At 38.1% G+C, this 15,589-nt stretch overlaps 1 protein-coding gene across 7 annotated transcripts in view; it reads right to left on the bottom strand.

The window, feature by feature from the left end:
- Positions 1-15,589, bottom strand: part of TSC22D1 (TSC22 domain family member 1) — a 145,433-nt gene that overhangs the window by 98,849 nt on the left and 30,995 nt on the right. The window contains exons 1-3 of one of the 7 annotated variants that reach the window (XM_074988299.1): positions 14,119-14,387; positions 13,360-13,430; positions 11,713-11,820 (exon numbers count right to left, since the gene is read on the bottom strand). The exons of 3 other annotated variants lie outside the window; for them this stretch is intronic. Coding sequence is in view for 2 of the 4 variants with exons in the window: in XM_074988264.1 (XP_074844365.1) it covers positions 3,101-3,241 (141 nt within the window). In the remaining 2 variants the exon portion in view is untranslated. Of the gene's footprint in view, positions 1-3,100; positions 3,324-10,097; positions 10,577-11,712; positions 11,821-13,359; positions 13,431-14,118; positions 14,388-15,589 lie in introns of those variants that run through there. 3 more of the 7 variants (XM_074988264.1, XM_074988274.1, XM_074988309.1) reach the window with 3 other exon arrangements.

The following is a 15,589-nucleotide window of genomic DNA, read 5'->3' as shown; positions in this document are numbered from 1 at the left end:
GTCACAAATTGCCAGAAGCAGGTAATTATGAAAGGTAGAGACCACATAAAAGGAGAAATAATTGGGACTGAGTGGTTCCAAGACTTAAGGAGACAGAGCCCAAAAAAAGAGGTGTGAGTCAAGTCCCAAGACAATTTGCTTGGGCAAGCATTATATGGTAGGATTTACTATCCCGGTATTCTGGAGTCACAACAAAGTAGACTGAGTGATCACCTACTCTGAATGGGTGTGAAAATATGAAATAATATGAGAGAAGGAAGCAGACTGTTTTAATAACTTTATTGATATCTGATAACACAATCAATAGACACCCTTCAAAAACACACTAGCAGTCAAGCTGCAGGTTTCAAAGCACCACAAGATTACATTACACAATACTGGTGTACGTACTTTGCAAGACTTAAAATAACTGACTGTCATGAGTGGAAATAAATTTGATTTGGACAGTTGTTCTAAGATGCAAGAGCTTGTAAGAATGACAAGTAATTTTTCTGAAAGCTTAAAAATTTTTTTAAAAACCCAACAGTGTCTTTAGAGACTTTCCTACTCATTAAGTTAGAAGAATAACTTAGATGATCCTTCACCAAATAAAGTTATTTGATACTTCAATGCATGAAAAGATGCTTATTTGGGATGGACACAAATATGTATTTATTTTCAAATCCATGGGACTTTGTCACATTCTTAGATATTCATCTAGGAGAGGCTTTATACCACCAGTGTTTAAGATTGCATTTTGCCCTCCCCCAGCCCTCTTGGATTTAAAGATGTTTAGTCCCGCAGTTAAGCTACTTCCACAAGTGGATTTGAAGCCTTGACATGTTTTAAAAAAACTTCATAATACCTGTAGTAAATAAGCTAGTCAACATGCACAAGTGAAACACTGATTTCAAAAGAAGATGTATTCAGCTTTTTAAAGAAAGCAGTGTTCATTTTCTGTTTACCATGTTGAACTTTTTACAGCATCACCACAGACGTGTTTGCAGATTTAAGAAATTAGTTTAAATCAATTATAATTCCATATTTAAATTTAAATCAATTTTCTAAAAATATTAAATTACAAATTGTGTATTTTACAGACTACATGACTAGATAAGAAATCAGGATGTAGGGAACAAGTAGTTCGATAGTTATTCTTGGCAGAGGAAGGAGACATTAAGAAGTCATTCATGTGAAAGAGACCAATTTAAGCAAGTGTAATATGAATACCTCAGTACTAACTATGCATTTACGCAGCACCATCTACATAATTATTTTCAGATACTGTTACGGCTGAGATGCATTCCAATGTAATAATAAATCACAACTATCATGAAGCTGTAGCAAGACTGCTTGGCAATGGGTGTGGTGGTGAATTTAATGAAACATCTAGGCAGTAGTGAATTTTTCATGGTGAAATGATTAAGAATGTAAATGGAAGGTGGCACAAACATCTGATTAGTTTTAACATGGAAAAAGTTTGTGTATGATGTTCAGTAACATGTTTCAAGTAATGCCAGAAACATTACTTCACAGCTGATCTAGCGCCACACACTAAAATGAATTTGGATATATTGCTACTTACTGAATTTAATTATGTCTAGGACAGGCTTTCCCCATAAACCGTAGAAGGCTTACAAGCCATACTGAATTATATCTACCCTCACATTTCTCTCCTGAGTCCTCAAACACTTTTAATCTAAGTTAATAATTTGCTTCAATTTGTAGAAACATCAAACATGTAACATTGCACATCTTGATATTTTGAAAGCTTGTGCTTGGCTGTTTCCTAAAAACCCACGCAAGGACAAACTGAATACATCTATGGTTTTTCATGTGTTATAGTTACAGAAATTGAACTAGAAGTGGAAGAGTGGAGGGCTTATCAGAGCAGCAGTGTTTAGAGTACAAGAGAAGCAGGTTTCAGATTCCTCTGATCTCTCGTACGCAGAGGATGAGGCGGCCCAACTTCACTTAATCAAATTTTTGAAAATCTGATCATGGTAGTACAGCTGGAGACTAGCAAGCTTTTTCAACATGTTTAGTTGAACCCTGGGACACCAAGGTAAGAGGAGCCAGATTAAACAAACATTCTGCATAACACTTCAGTGAAGGACTAAAAGGAAACAAGGTCTCCTGAAGGAATATTTGCCAAGAGCTGTTACCTGCCTGGGCTTCCACTCCAAAAAACGTCTAATATTCTGGTTCCAAGGATCCTGCATGATCTAAAAAAAGGGATTCAGCTTTCTCCCAGAACCAGACTTGGGTCAGGAAATCCTACTTGTGAAAGTCCAAGATTCAAGAATAGAGTCTCATCATCTGGAATCTTAGAAGGCCTGCCTAGAGGTCTTTTTCACTGAGGGCTCATGATACCAAAAGGGTGTAGCAGTTTCTGGAAAACGAGAAGGGAGAGAAGAGCCACTGGAGCCCCGTGGGTAGCCTTGAGTGCACCACAGTTCCATCTGAATTTTCTTGGCATGAAAGGACTAGGGAAAACTGACCTGGACCCTGGACTGATGCTGCAATAGCCCTCTTAGAATCCCATTGCTGGTTGCAGGGCTGACTTCTCTGGCTACAGACAATCAAGAACAGTCTGTCTGCCTTGGCTATGATCAGGTGGAGATAGGGAGATCTACCAGTGGTCAGTCTGAGGGGAGGTTGCTGCTTGAGATATGAAGGGAGGAGGGAGGACTTACAATTAACCTCTGAAATTACTCTAACTTCAGTCTCTGGGCCATTGGCATTGCTGTAGGGATGGATCAGCAGCAGCATCCCCTTTGATCAGTGAGACCCTGCCGTGGTACTCTGCTCCAATGCAGTCACACAGGTAAATTAAAGCATCAGGAATTGCCAAAACCAGTAATGCAAAACACTAGATGAGTATCTGGATCCACCTAGATGGCTTCCACAGTCATAGTATCACAGTTCTTTTGCTTAAGGAGAAAGAAGAACAGTAAGAGGCTACAGCACAAAGTCCACTATGGGTTTGGAGAAGCTCTTCCCCGCTCAGCCTAGAAAGATGGGCAACAAAGAAGAAAGGACAAAGGACCAGCCAATGTCAATCCTCTACATCTGAGGAGATGGCAACACAAGTGGCTATCCCCAAGTGGCCTCTACCTACCTGCAACACTGATGGAGGGTTCAAGAATTCATTGTCTGCCCAGGGAACAAGGGAGGAGTAAATCCTGGAAGCAGATCCTTGCCAAAAGGAAGCCTCATTTTGACTCTGCAACTTGGACCCTTCTGCCTGAAACTGACTCATTCTGATATTTCTTGGATTCTGTCTTCTTCCTTTTCTTCAATCATCTTTCCTGTTGATTTCTCTCCTTTGCTTTGGGGGTCAGCTGGAAAAAGAATGAAGCAGAAGGCTAAGGTATGACTCCATACTTCCAGGGTAAGGAGATAATACTGAAGGGGAGGTGTATTTACCTTCTGAATAGCAGCTTCTTTAGAAGTTTTTCAATGCTCTGATTAGTCAAAAACTACTAAAAAAACTCTCTTTCCCCACTTGCCAATAGTCTAAGACCAAACACAAGGGTTTTTGTACAGAAAAAAGCTTTTTCCATCCAATTTTTAAATGCTGGGAAGTAGAGCTTGTCAGAAAATTGACTTTTCCAATCTTGGCAAAAAATTGGAATTTCCACCATTCCCCTTCTTTCTTCCATTTTCTGACAAGTTCCAATTATAATCAGATCATTATTTTAACGACTGCATCATAAAGAACAGCTCCCCACAAGATTCAGCAGACAAACTGAGATGGAAAGGTGTCTGTACTTACCAGAAGGTTTCCTTTAAATGTCCCCCCTTCCTCAGCAGTAGGCCACAGATCCAATAGTAAAGCCTGCCTCTCTACTTGCAGAGCCAGACCTGTCCATCACTGTCAGCAGGGTAAAAACCCTATTCCTCTAGAGAGCCCACCAACTGGGAAACTTTGACAGTTAATATAGTACTGTGTACTTGTTACAACACATACTGCCTAATGTACAACACAAGTAACCCCTACAAATCCTGGTATTACCACTTTGCATTCCTAAACCATTTTCTTTCCTCCAGGAGCTGTATCTGTGGAACTTCACTAACTAAAAACAAAAAATATTCAGATAATCTTCCTGTGCTCAAGAAAAGGAAGTTCTTTAGATCTTTGAGATTTTACCAGTGTTATGCAGCTGGAATGAAAGGCATGGTAACTGAGGTGGATGCAACCATATGCCTCATTATTTAATTCAGTCTTCTTTTGTTCCCTGAGGTACATTAAGTATCTGAAGTAAACGAATTAGTAGGGTGGCTCTACAGAAATTGCTTTACTTCTAGATAAATGATCCTACCTCTTTCAGACACTACATATGATAAAGACTTTAACACAAGACCTATTTCCCACTAGCAATATCATCTTGTAGACAGCTGAAGATGCATTGTTTTTAGTCAAATTTCATGGCCTCTACCTGAATATTTGAATTTTATCACCACCATATTGGTGCACTTCTTTCCAGAAATGACTACAGGGCACACGAATTTGATTGAGCATCATCTCTTTTTAAACTATGGTTTGCTTCTCAAAAGCCACATGCAGCCTAGCCAAGCCTGCCTGGCCCCTTAGGCATGACTAGTTCTTGCAGGTGAAAACAAAGTGTCCTGCATTAGAGGAAGAATCCCTGACCTAACATGTTGATCAGGTCCAGGCACTGGAGTCTTCTTGGCCAATATATCATCTTTGAATTCTCTTTAGCAGTCTACATCATTCTGAGCAAGGATGACAAAGAGAAAAAGCAAATGGTAATATATGCAATGCTCTCTGGGACAAAATTTATGTTATGTTTACAACAGCTGAATACTCAAAAAGGATAAAAATCATATATGAAGTAATACTGTACTTTATGTGCTGTACTGTGAATAAAAGGGTCTCACTGATTAAATTCGATGACTGGCACTATTTGGCTCCTCAAAGAGTTCTGATGTAGCAAGAAGATGCTACCTGCACATCCACATTCCAGTAATGCCTCATGTCTTGGTATTGCACTGTGTTGGTTGACAAATACTGAGTCTAGAGAGGCATCCAAAAACAGACAATAAAACCTCCACATTATTGAATCCAGCCCAGATTTTCTCTGTATTAAGCAGTGATGCACCCAACATTAAAAACAATCCACTTAAGCATTTGCCAACCAAAGTAAGCGGACACGTGCAATTGTCTGCCCATCCACTTGTAGTATTCTCTCAGGCAGGAATTTACCTTCAGATCCCTGGAGTCTCTCAGGAAGGACTGTCTGGCTCTTCAATGCCTATAGCCTTTACCATGGAGGAAAGGACATAATCTCCTGTTTGTTAGAAGAGGAGACTAGAATCAAAGTTCCTTTGACAAGCAGCATAAAAACTTCTTTGCCATTTAGGTTTCATAGCAGTTTCTCACTAAGCTCTGATAATTTCCTCCAGAACTCAATAGATGGTTAACAAAGCTCCAACTTAGCTTCGGAGTAGAAAGTACTTCCTTGCTGCTTCATGAAGAACTATCTTCTAATTTTCCCTCTTTAATAGGTCATGTAGCAACAGATCCATAATAGACAAATTTTCAAGGATGGTTTTGAAATGCTCCAGTAGAAACAAACCTACTTGTGTACCTTCCTCTTGTTGTCTCTGGCTCACACTAACTCTTTCTGGGTCTGTCCCACAAATGCTCATCACCTAATAAATCATTTTGTTAGTCTTTAAAGTGCTACAGGACTGCTTTTTTGTTTTCTCAAACAGGAAGCGTGTGTGGGTACGCACGCATGCAACACCCCCCCTCCCCACCAAGTGCCTATATTTGCATATTTATCTTCAGGACTCAAGAATAAGATGAGTCCAGGTTGTTGTGTTCTAACAAGAACACATTCTGATGGGACTTTTGAACTCCATCACACCGGTTGGAAAATGCTTTATTAGACTATGTCTCCAAGCCAGGAGCTTCCAGATTCTCCTTGACTTTTGGAAGCTTGTGGGACAGTGCTTTTCACTTAGGCTTTCCTTTTTCTTGCTTCCTCTTTTTCAGATTTGGAAGGAGAGAAGGTAAAGATCTAGTTCTGATGTACCTGAATTCTCCTTAGGTGTGTCAATGTTCCCATTAATTTTTTACATGCACTGAGGCCTATGCCAATTTGCACCACCAGCAGAAATAAAAATCCTATCTGTGGGTGCTTTCAGATGCTATTCAGCTAACTAGCAATACTTCCCGAGCAGTTGTACAAGTGCTATACTTTCAGGGAACACTCGTCAGAGACGTGGTTCCTTCTGCATTTGCGACTTGCGCTTATCAAGGGAAGTCCATGTTCTTGCCCCATATGTGCTGTTTTCATGAAAGCCATTGTGAGATGCTTAAGATGGTGGACTGTCCCTAGGCCAGCAGGGTAGATGACCACTAGTTACCTGGGAGAAGAATTTTCACATTCCTTTGGTATGGAGGGAATGTGTTGGATTCTTCCGTGCTGGTGGAGAGAGAACATCCTGGTTACACCACCACAAGGGAAACAAACTGACCATCTCTATTAGATGGACATGATAGATGGAGATCAAAAATAGACTGATGGTCTGTGGTGCCCTTTTCTACCTTCTGTCTGGTCCACTGGCTGTACCACGTACTAGTCATCTTCCTTCTGCAAACTTTTGTGGAGAGGCAAGAAGCGATGCTGTTGCTCCATAAGACGAACTACTTTTGTTTTTGATAGGGTCTCTGGGAGTGCAGCAACTCCCTCAGATGCCTTGTCTGCACTGGCCTCATTTTCTGGCTCCCAGCAGGAGAGGATGAGCTACCAGTTCAGGCTTCTTGGGGTTAGAGAGAGAGTGGCAACTGTTCTTCTGCGTCTTTGATAACTCTGCTCAGAACCTCAGAAAATCAGACCTATGCAAGTTTGTGTATGATCACTATGGAAGCCCTGTCTGGAAAACAGAAAAAAATTCCCACAGATGCAGTTGGTAAGTGGATAAGACAATAAGCATAACTCTTTTCCTTCCTTCATCTACTTGTGCACACTGCTGCAGCACTCAGTGAAGGAATGCAGAATCAAAGTCTAATTCCAGGCAACCAGCTGCTAAACCAGATGTATTTAGCTCCCTCCATCGACTGAATTCTTTAGCTTTGTTTAAGTCATAGTTGACTGCAGCAGTGAGACATGAACCACCTATCTACAGCTATAGACGGAAAAGCAAAAAGGCAAGTTCGACTGGGGAGGTGATTTTATCCTGCTGCCAGTTATCGACAATTCTAATTCTAGGACTGCAAGTAGGCTGAAAACTCACAAGATTTGTTGACCTGCTGATGCTGAAGAATGCTGTTGTTCAAAATCACAAACACCACCACCACCAGCAAAGGAAACCTTGGCAAAGTAATTGTCTTCTGTATGTTTTCTTTTGACACTAATATGACATACATGAATTATTAAAGTATCAACAATGGAAAAGTCACAATGATTGCCTAGCACTGCATTCTGCCAGCCACAGACAAAATATGGAAAAACTGATTTTTTTTTTAAAGTGGTAGTGGGAAATGCTTTCTGACCACTACAGAAGCTATATTTTAATGGTCTGCTAGCATTTCCTTCAAAAATCTACTGTGGTGAACACTGCAGCTGAATAAAACATGCTGATGGCTGGAATTTGGCATAAAGTGTCTCATGCAAGCAATTTTAGTCTTTTAGAAGCAAATTCAGTTTTGTTTGAGACATATCCTACAAACATATCCTGTGATCCTGACTCTCCCTTGGGATGGTCACCAGGATCAGTAAGATTATATTATTTTACTCCTTCAATAATGACCTCTAAGTTAAGGTAAACCAAGTGCTAAAATATAGAGAGATCAAATGGAGTGGTACTGTAAATACCAGTGAGAATTGAAAAAGGATAGAGAGATCTAGAGGTAGAGAAAACAAGAAAATTACATTCAAATCAGAAAAAGGTACAGACTGAGGGTTTATCTACACTCGAACAACTGACATACAGAAGTTACAAAAACTAAGCAACTGCACACCTTAGCTAAGTAGCAACAAAAAGGGAACATGCTAACATCTGGAAGTGTAAATATCGAGAAAGGAAATTAATTTAAGGTGATGGAAGATCATACAATTACGAGCCACAGAAAGATTAAATTTAATCTATTGAGGAAAGTGTTGCGACAATGAAATCCTGCAGACGATGAAGCAGTCATCCCCAGGAAGAGGTGAATGCCCCATTTCTCTAGATATTTAAAATTACACTGAAAGAGGTAACATATGTACTGTGGGAACAAACACACTGACAAGTGATAACAGGTGACCACAAGAAATGAAGTTTTCTTCCTTTCTGATCACTACACTAGCAGTAATGTTAGTTTCCTGGCCTGAAAGAACTTTTGATGGCATATAACCTTAGTTTCTAGCATCACTAATTCTTAAGATAATAGTCATTAAAGTGGAGGAAGAAAGAAGCATAATTATTATCTGAATAGTTTAAGGTCATATCACACAGCCTGTCATTAAAAGAAACTTATGCTATTTACCAACAGAATGCCTGAAATTTGAACTTTTCAGTTTGCATAAAGCATTGGTTTCTAACCATTTTGTTCCAGCAGGTCATTTGTGCCACCAGTCTGATCACTCTGCTATCCATGATGTGGACTATGTCAGATTAGACTATATTTGATTAAATTAATGCTGAATATAGTACATCCCAGATCAATGTTGTTTCCCATCCTTGGATCACCTTTTTCCACCTTTCATTTAAGAGTTGCATAGGTGATTTTCTGGATCCATCGTACCAAACTTTTTGCACAAAGTGTGAAGTGTGTTTCTCTTGCCTATTTTCAAGAGAAAGAACATGCACACAGGAGCAGTACATGCATGGGAGTAACGATACTGAATCATGAACTGATTATAGCAAATAGAATAAAATTACTACACTTAGGCTATGTCTACACTTGCCCCCTACTTCGAAGAGGGCAAGGTAATCAGCCTGATGGGAGAATATTAATGAAGTGCTGAGATGAATATGCAGCACTTCATTAGGCTAATTCTCCCCATGGCAACTTCGAAGTGTCAAACTTTTGAGGAATAAAGGCACTTCGAAGTGCCGGCTGCTACATGGCATGCTGGCACTTCAAAGTCTGAAACTTCAAAGTTGCCATGGGGAAAATTAGTCTAATGAAGTGCTGCATATTCATCGCAGCACTTCAGTACTATTATTCCATCAGGCTTCTTACCATGCTCTCTTCAAAGTAGGGGGCAAGTGTAGACATAGCTATAATGTAGTTGATATACCTTAACTTAGTTTTTGTTTGGGTTTGTTGTTTGTTTTGAAATACCAAATTGCTGATACAGCAGTCCAAAAATCTCCATTTTAAAAAAGTCATTTTAACTTACACTTATTTTAAATCCATTAGCAGAAGGGGATTTCAAGGATGCGTGTGTGTGTGTTTTATTGTTTCCTTACAGTTTATATGTTAAGTGTATCTATGCCAAGTGTAGCAGCCTAGTTTTAAAAAAAGCATTTTAAACTAGACTTAACAGTCAGAGCTCATTGGCACTAAAACAATTCCACTGAAAAGAAACAAAAGGTTTCTTTCAACATTTAAGAAATTCTAAGCCTCAAAAGTTTTTGTGAAAAAATTATTTGAATTGGTATAAAACTAATGTTTTTCAAACATATGGTGGCTTTTTTTTTTTTTTTTGTTTACAAGAAAAACAAAAACAAGCTTACCAATATGTTTGTACAGGTAGTACCTCTCTAATATGCCGTTCTGTGGTCTGACAACATCCACGGTCCAACACGATTTTAGTTAGCTGGAGATCCACAGCCAAATTTCCCATGGTCCCATGAAGCTCATACCCACTACTCATGACTCTCAGGGTTCTGTGTTGCTATTAGCTCCAATTTGCCCCAAATGTCTTAAGAGTCCAATAAATATTGGAAGTATTGGTAATGCTAATGGTTCAGCAAATTCTCTCATTCAGCACTGGTCTGGTCCCAAGGAAGCCTGATTAGAGAGGTTCAAACTGTATGTACATATGTACCCTTGGTTTACACAAATAAATGCATGAAATTTGCCATTGTTATACTAATAGGAGCTTTTATTTTACTTTTCAGAATTCAGTGCTGTTTGCTTGATTCAATTATACCTGCAGTTAGCGTATGTATTTTTTCCAAAAACTTTTTGTATCTTGCTGTCCTCCAACTCAACATGCCGAATTCTCACATTCCTCTTAAATCTTTCAGCCAGTTTCCTCTGTGTCAAGCTCCAAGGTTTTGTTCTACAAATAAGTGGTGTGAAGGATAACCACTGCAATATAGCTACCTGCATTTTGCAGATGACATTTTGCTAGCCTTTTCTCCTTCAATATTTATGCTTGCTCTTCTCCATGACTTTCCTCTGATGTTTGTAATCTCTGGAGAACTCAAATACAGCAAAAGGTGAAGAAAGTTTGCATTCCTTACATATAACCCTCACAATCTCAATAAATATGCATCACCTTCATTAACACTAATGGAAAATAATTGTGCACTGACCAGAAAGAATCCTTAATGGACTACTTTTTTGTACAATTCCCCTCCAAAGAGTATGTGCAACACTATTCTGTAAAGTAACTCAGCAATGGCATTGTGGGGTCACATGTTTGTGCTCAACTTGGCGGGGGGGGGGGGGGGGGAGGGAGAGGAGAAAAAAACAGTTTCCTGTCAGTCTCACAATCTCATCCTAAAATGAGACTAACACACATTTTTTTTAAAGCAGCAATAAAGACTGAGGCTGATTTGGGCTCTCACTTATACTAATTGACTAACTGGAACAATCATTGCTGACAACAAGCAAGTGCTTGATGCTCTCACCATTGTCTTTTCAACGTTAATAGGAGTACAGTGGTTACAGCAGGTAAGAGTGGAAACATATGGATAACAATTTAAGGCCATGACTTTGCAAATGACTAGTGCGCCTATGCACTGTGTTGCAGGATTAAGGCCAAAGATCTAAGATGCATTAATTTTTATACTCATCTTTCAGAGTACAGCAACACTTTCAAAGTTGTTTTCACCCAGTTTATTAGAGATTGAATTTCTCTAATCCACCACTCTGTCGTGTAGCGACATTCATAGTCTGGCATGATTTTAATTAGCCAGACAGCCACTTATCAAGGGTGTGGCCAAGTTTCCCCATGGTCTCAGTCTGGTTACAGCCACAAGCTCTGACTCTCAGTCTTCTGTATTATTTAGTTATCTACCCCTAAATGTCTTTTAAGAACCCAGTAAGTAGTAGAAGTGTTGGTAAATCCTACCAGTCAATTTTGACCTCCCATACTACAGCAAATTCTCATTTGGCACTGTTGAGGTCATGAGGTTGCCAGATGAGAGAGTGTCAACCTGTATATAAAAAGTGAAGCTGATGATCTTTCCACAGAACTTAAAGCTATATTCAGTTATAGTGAATATTCTTAAGGTAGCTCTGCAATAATTTAGTCATTTCACATTTTCAGATTGTTCTTTCATTTAGTTTCCTTACTGAACTAAATCCCCAAATTTACATAATTTCTTTTAGTGTTAGAAATTAAAGTAGCCATGTATATTTTCCACCAAGTGTGACTTAAAACCAAAATCAACAGAACATGCTGAGTTCCTCTTGTTCTAATCTTGGTTGTAAGGAAGTTCTCACCAACATAATTCAGGCAGTTTTCTATTTCTTTTATATAAATCTTTTACTCACTCCCCCTCCATCTCTTCTCCATGCAAGTATCTTTCACCTACCTGTTTGCTCAGTCAGACCTCCCAGCATTTGCACTAGATATAATTAACTTTGGTAATGCCTCTTCATAGGCATACTAGTGTGCAATGTTAGACTCAGTCATTCTGTATCTGTTGAAATATTAGCACTTATTTTAGGTAACTTACATAGAACAAGGTTAAGCCATAAAAAAAATATAAAACAGATACAAAAACACATACAGTTTTCTTTCTATCCCAAGCTTGTTACTTTAATAGAATTATAAAATATCAAACACACCCAAACAACCAACCAAACAACATTTGCACCAAAAAACAAAATGTACCCCTCTTAAAGGTGTGGGTTTCAAAGTCTGATTAGCCATACTTGAGATGGTTTTATTCACCTCATTGCACCCTCTCCTTCAAGTCAAAGTCTTGACTGACAAAAATGAACAGTCTAGGGCAGATAAAAAGAACCTTTTTGATTAAACAATTGCTTCCCTTTAAACACCCAACCAAACATACAACAGACTAGCCCTTTAATCGCATCTATTTTAAACAAACATCTCTGCATGGATTACTACATACTTCATGCACAGATTCTTTAGAATGAATTTTTTACAACTATGTTTACCGAACACTCTTCTTTCCTATTAGGTTCCTAACCTATTTTATTTTAATTGTTTCTCCTTAAAAACAACTAAGTTACAGGCTATATTGCCTCAAAATATGCACTTACTTTTACTTAAGGAAAATCTTCCACCTAAAGATTCCGAAGATCATTTCTGAGGAGGAGGGCTATTATTCAGAGTTTAAAATTTATACAGCTTAGGAGTTCTTTAACTCAACATTTTTCTTTTAGGGTAAAACCTTAAAATTAAATTACAACCCTGCATTGTCATGGAGAGCTCTGCATTAAAAATAAATGTTCTGAAAAACCTTTAGAAGATGCAACTGAAGTATTATGTGTATGTTATATGTACATTATAGATCTAGTTTATATACTTTCCTCATAATTTTACTAGTACTAGATTCCTACCTAACAACAAATAAAGTGAAAGGAAAAAAAAAACCCTAACAATGAGCAGAAAAACATCAAAATCCCAGTTTAGGACATCTGAGCCGTTTCTCTGTCCCATTTCTATAGGGAGAGGATTTTAAATTAATGAAAGTTGACTTTTCCCTTCCAAATAACAAAAACCACCCACAACCTAAGCTTAGGGTAGAAAAGTGCTGTTTAAAAAAAAAAAAAAAAAAAAAAAAAGCAAGGTACATGTGACAACTCTCACACAAGCTATTCAGCTAACTTATGGGAAATTGCATTGCAGCTACTTAATGAAGCAAAACCAATCACCAGCACATGCCCAAGGTTATGTTTTGAGGTTGTAAAGTTAAACCATATTTTATGATGTATAAGATATAATTTAGAATTATAATGGTTTTTAACTTGAACAAGCTGTTTCTCCAGATAAAGTTTAATAATTCTTAATTATAGTAAAACAAGGCCTATTCCTTAAGCATTTTGCCAATTAAACCATATAGTTTGTCACTATTTTTTCCTAGACAAGATTAGCTATAACCCTCTTACATCTATTCCTGCAACCCAAGAGTACATATTTTCTTGTACTTCAGATTCTTTTACTGCTTTAAATCAGATGGTCAACAACATAGTTCCAAAAAGTGACTTACTGTAAGACCAGCCGTTAGGATCAAGAATCCCTCAATGTTTTTTTTCAAGTGGCCAGTTCAGCATGGAAATACTTGGGGGGAAAAAAAGCAATGACCTCTTATTTGTCTATTTCACATAAAATAAATCAGAACACACAATCCACATGAGATAAGCATAAAACTTGTTTATTTATGTGTATAGTGTCAAATAAAGTTTTGGTCCTCCAGCGGGATCTGGTTGAGCAAACTCTTACACTCCCTGGGAACATCACTGAAATAAATGAGATTCTGCATGTCTGCAAACATCTGAGTGCATTAATACAGCTGCAGAATCAGGGACTACCTTATAAAAAATACACTACAATAAATTATGAGATGGCTGAAAAACAAAGACACAGGCTGTCTTAGAAACACCTTCAAAATTCTATCCCCACTGACCTTTCTGGGAAAGTAATTGCTACAGTAAGTTTTAGGAACCTAATGAAAATTAACATTACTACATTAAACTTCAGCCAATTTAAAAACAGAGAAGGGACAATGTAAATTCAGTATAGCTTTCAGAAGCAAACATTCAGTTGACGGTAACCAACAGTTTGCTCTCCTTTTAGTATCAAGGTACAGCATCATGATCTTTTAGTTGCCATTAGCAATTAAAATCATACTTAAATCTTTCCACTCCATTCTGAAACCGCTTTGTTTCCCCATTATTAGGTTTTAAAGAATAAAACACTAATTGCTTTCCTTTCATTACCAACAGCAAGTATGTGTTTGCTCTCAAACCTTTGAACAGTCTGTTCCATAGTCTTGTAAGTTGAGGGGCGTGTTCCACATTGAATTAAAAGTAACTGCCATGAAGGATGCTTTCGGTCTCTAGGGGAAAGGGTGCCAGAAATGTCCGTGAAAAATGTTCGCTGCTGCGTCTGAAGAAGTCATTTCTCCTTTCATCCAAGTCACATGTTAAGAGAGTTTAGCAAAGTAGGAGAAAATGAGAAAAAAGCAGTAGAAATATATACTTACAGAATGATTTTAGGTTTTAAAATTTTTCTGCTGTGAAAGTATAAAATACAAAAGGAGCATACTGCTTACACACACACAGATATATAGCAAATCAGTTATCAAGGGAGGGAAATGTTTAATTCAAACCACCTTGACTATGTAAAGTTTTTACTAAAGTGAAGTGTTGATTTGAAGGCACACATTTTTATCCTGAATAACTACTTTTAAAAAAAAAAAAAAAAGGCTGAGGCAAATAATCTTGATCTGAGGTTGAAAGTGTGTGGAACATTTAGACAGCACTGATACTAAACCCAATTATTAAAAAAAGATTCTACTACAAGGATCGTCACCACCATCAAAAAGCGTTTTTGATTTTGTAAAGGAGCACATGTTTTCTGTCTTAGGATTCTGGTATTTCAAAAAGCATATTTTACACTATAACAACAAAATTCTCATACTTTGCCCAGAGTAGACAGAACTGGTTTCATAGGCCATCTTACCCTGTCATTCACAATCTCATGACACAGATGCCCTCCTATTTATAACACTCAAAATCCATTTAACCAATAAAGTAGCTGCTGCTTATTTTAAGAAATCCCATAAGGAAAAATTTAATGTACTCTAGCTATGTTTTAAAGCTAGGTAGCATCTGGATAGGACAAAAGTTAAATTGCCATACACTACAGATCACAGCTTGAGAAAGCCTGCTGTCCTGCACATTAACCTGGAACCTGACTGAGGTAACATACACGTATTTCAAGTCTAATAAAAGGAACTGACAGCTTTTAGTGTAAAACATGTCAGGGGATGCACTCATTCCTACTGAAGAAATCACAATGCAAGAGGTCCCTGAGGCTAGAGCCACACTATAATGAGAACTCAACTTGCACAGAATATATCTTCACTTCATTTCGCGCATGTGTTAAATCATGCTTTGAGGGCTCAACGCTGACCCCCTGTACTCCTCATGAGAGATGAGCAGTCAGGAAGGTCAACCTTCTGCCATTTGTACAGACGACTGGTGTAGCTAAAATTGCGTATTGGAGTAGACTTCTGTGTCTAGTGTTGACTTAGCCTCAGGTAGAATTACTCTTCAAGATAGCATGTTAAGTCAACCCAAGTGTATAAAGTATACATGACCTCACAAGGCAGCTAACATTCATTTTTTGATAAGTGAAATATTTTGCAGAAGTAGAGTTCAAAATACCCTTATACATCTATGAACTCCTTAGATGAGTTTTTAGATTCATTAATA

The sequence above is a fragment of the Carettochelys insculpta genome, chromosome 1 (assembly GCF_033958435.1).
Source record: "Carettochelys insculpta isolate YL-2023 chromosome 1, ASM3395843v1, whole genome shotgun sequence".
NCBI lineage: Eukaryota > Metazoa > Chordata > Testudines > Carettochelyidae > Carettochelys > Carettochelys insculpta.
The sequence above is the reverse complement of the archived record's forward strand: the minus strand, read 5'-3'. Positions and strand labels throughout refer to the sequence as shown.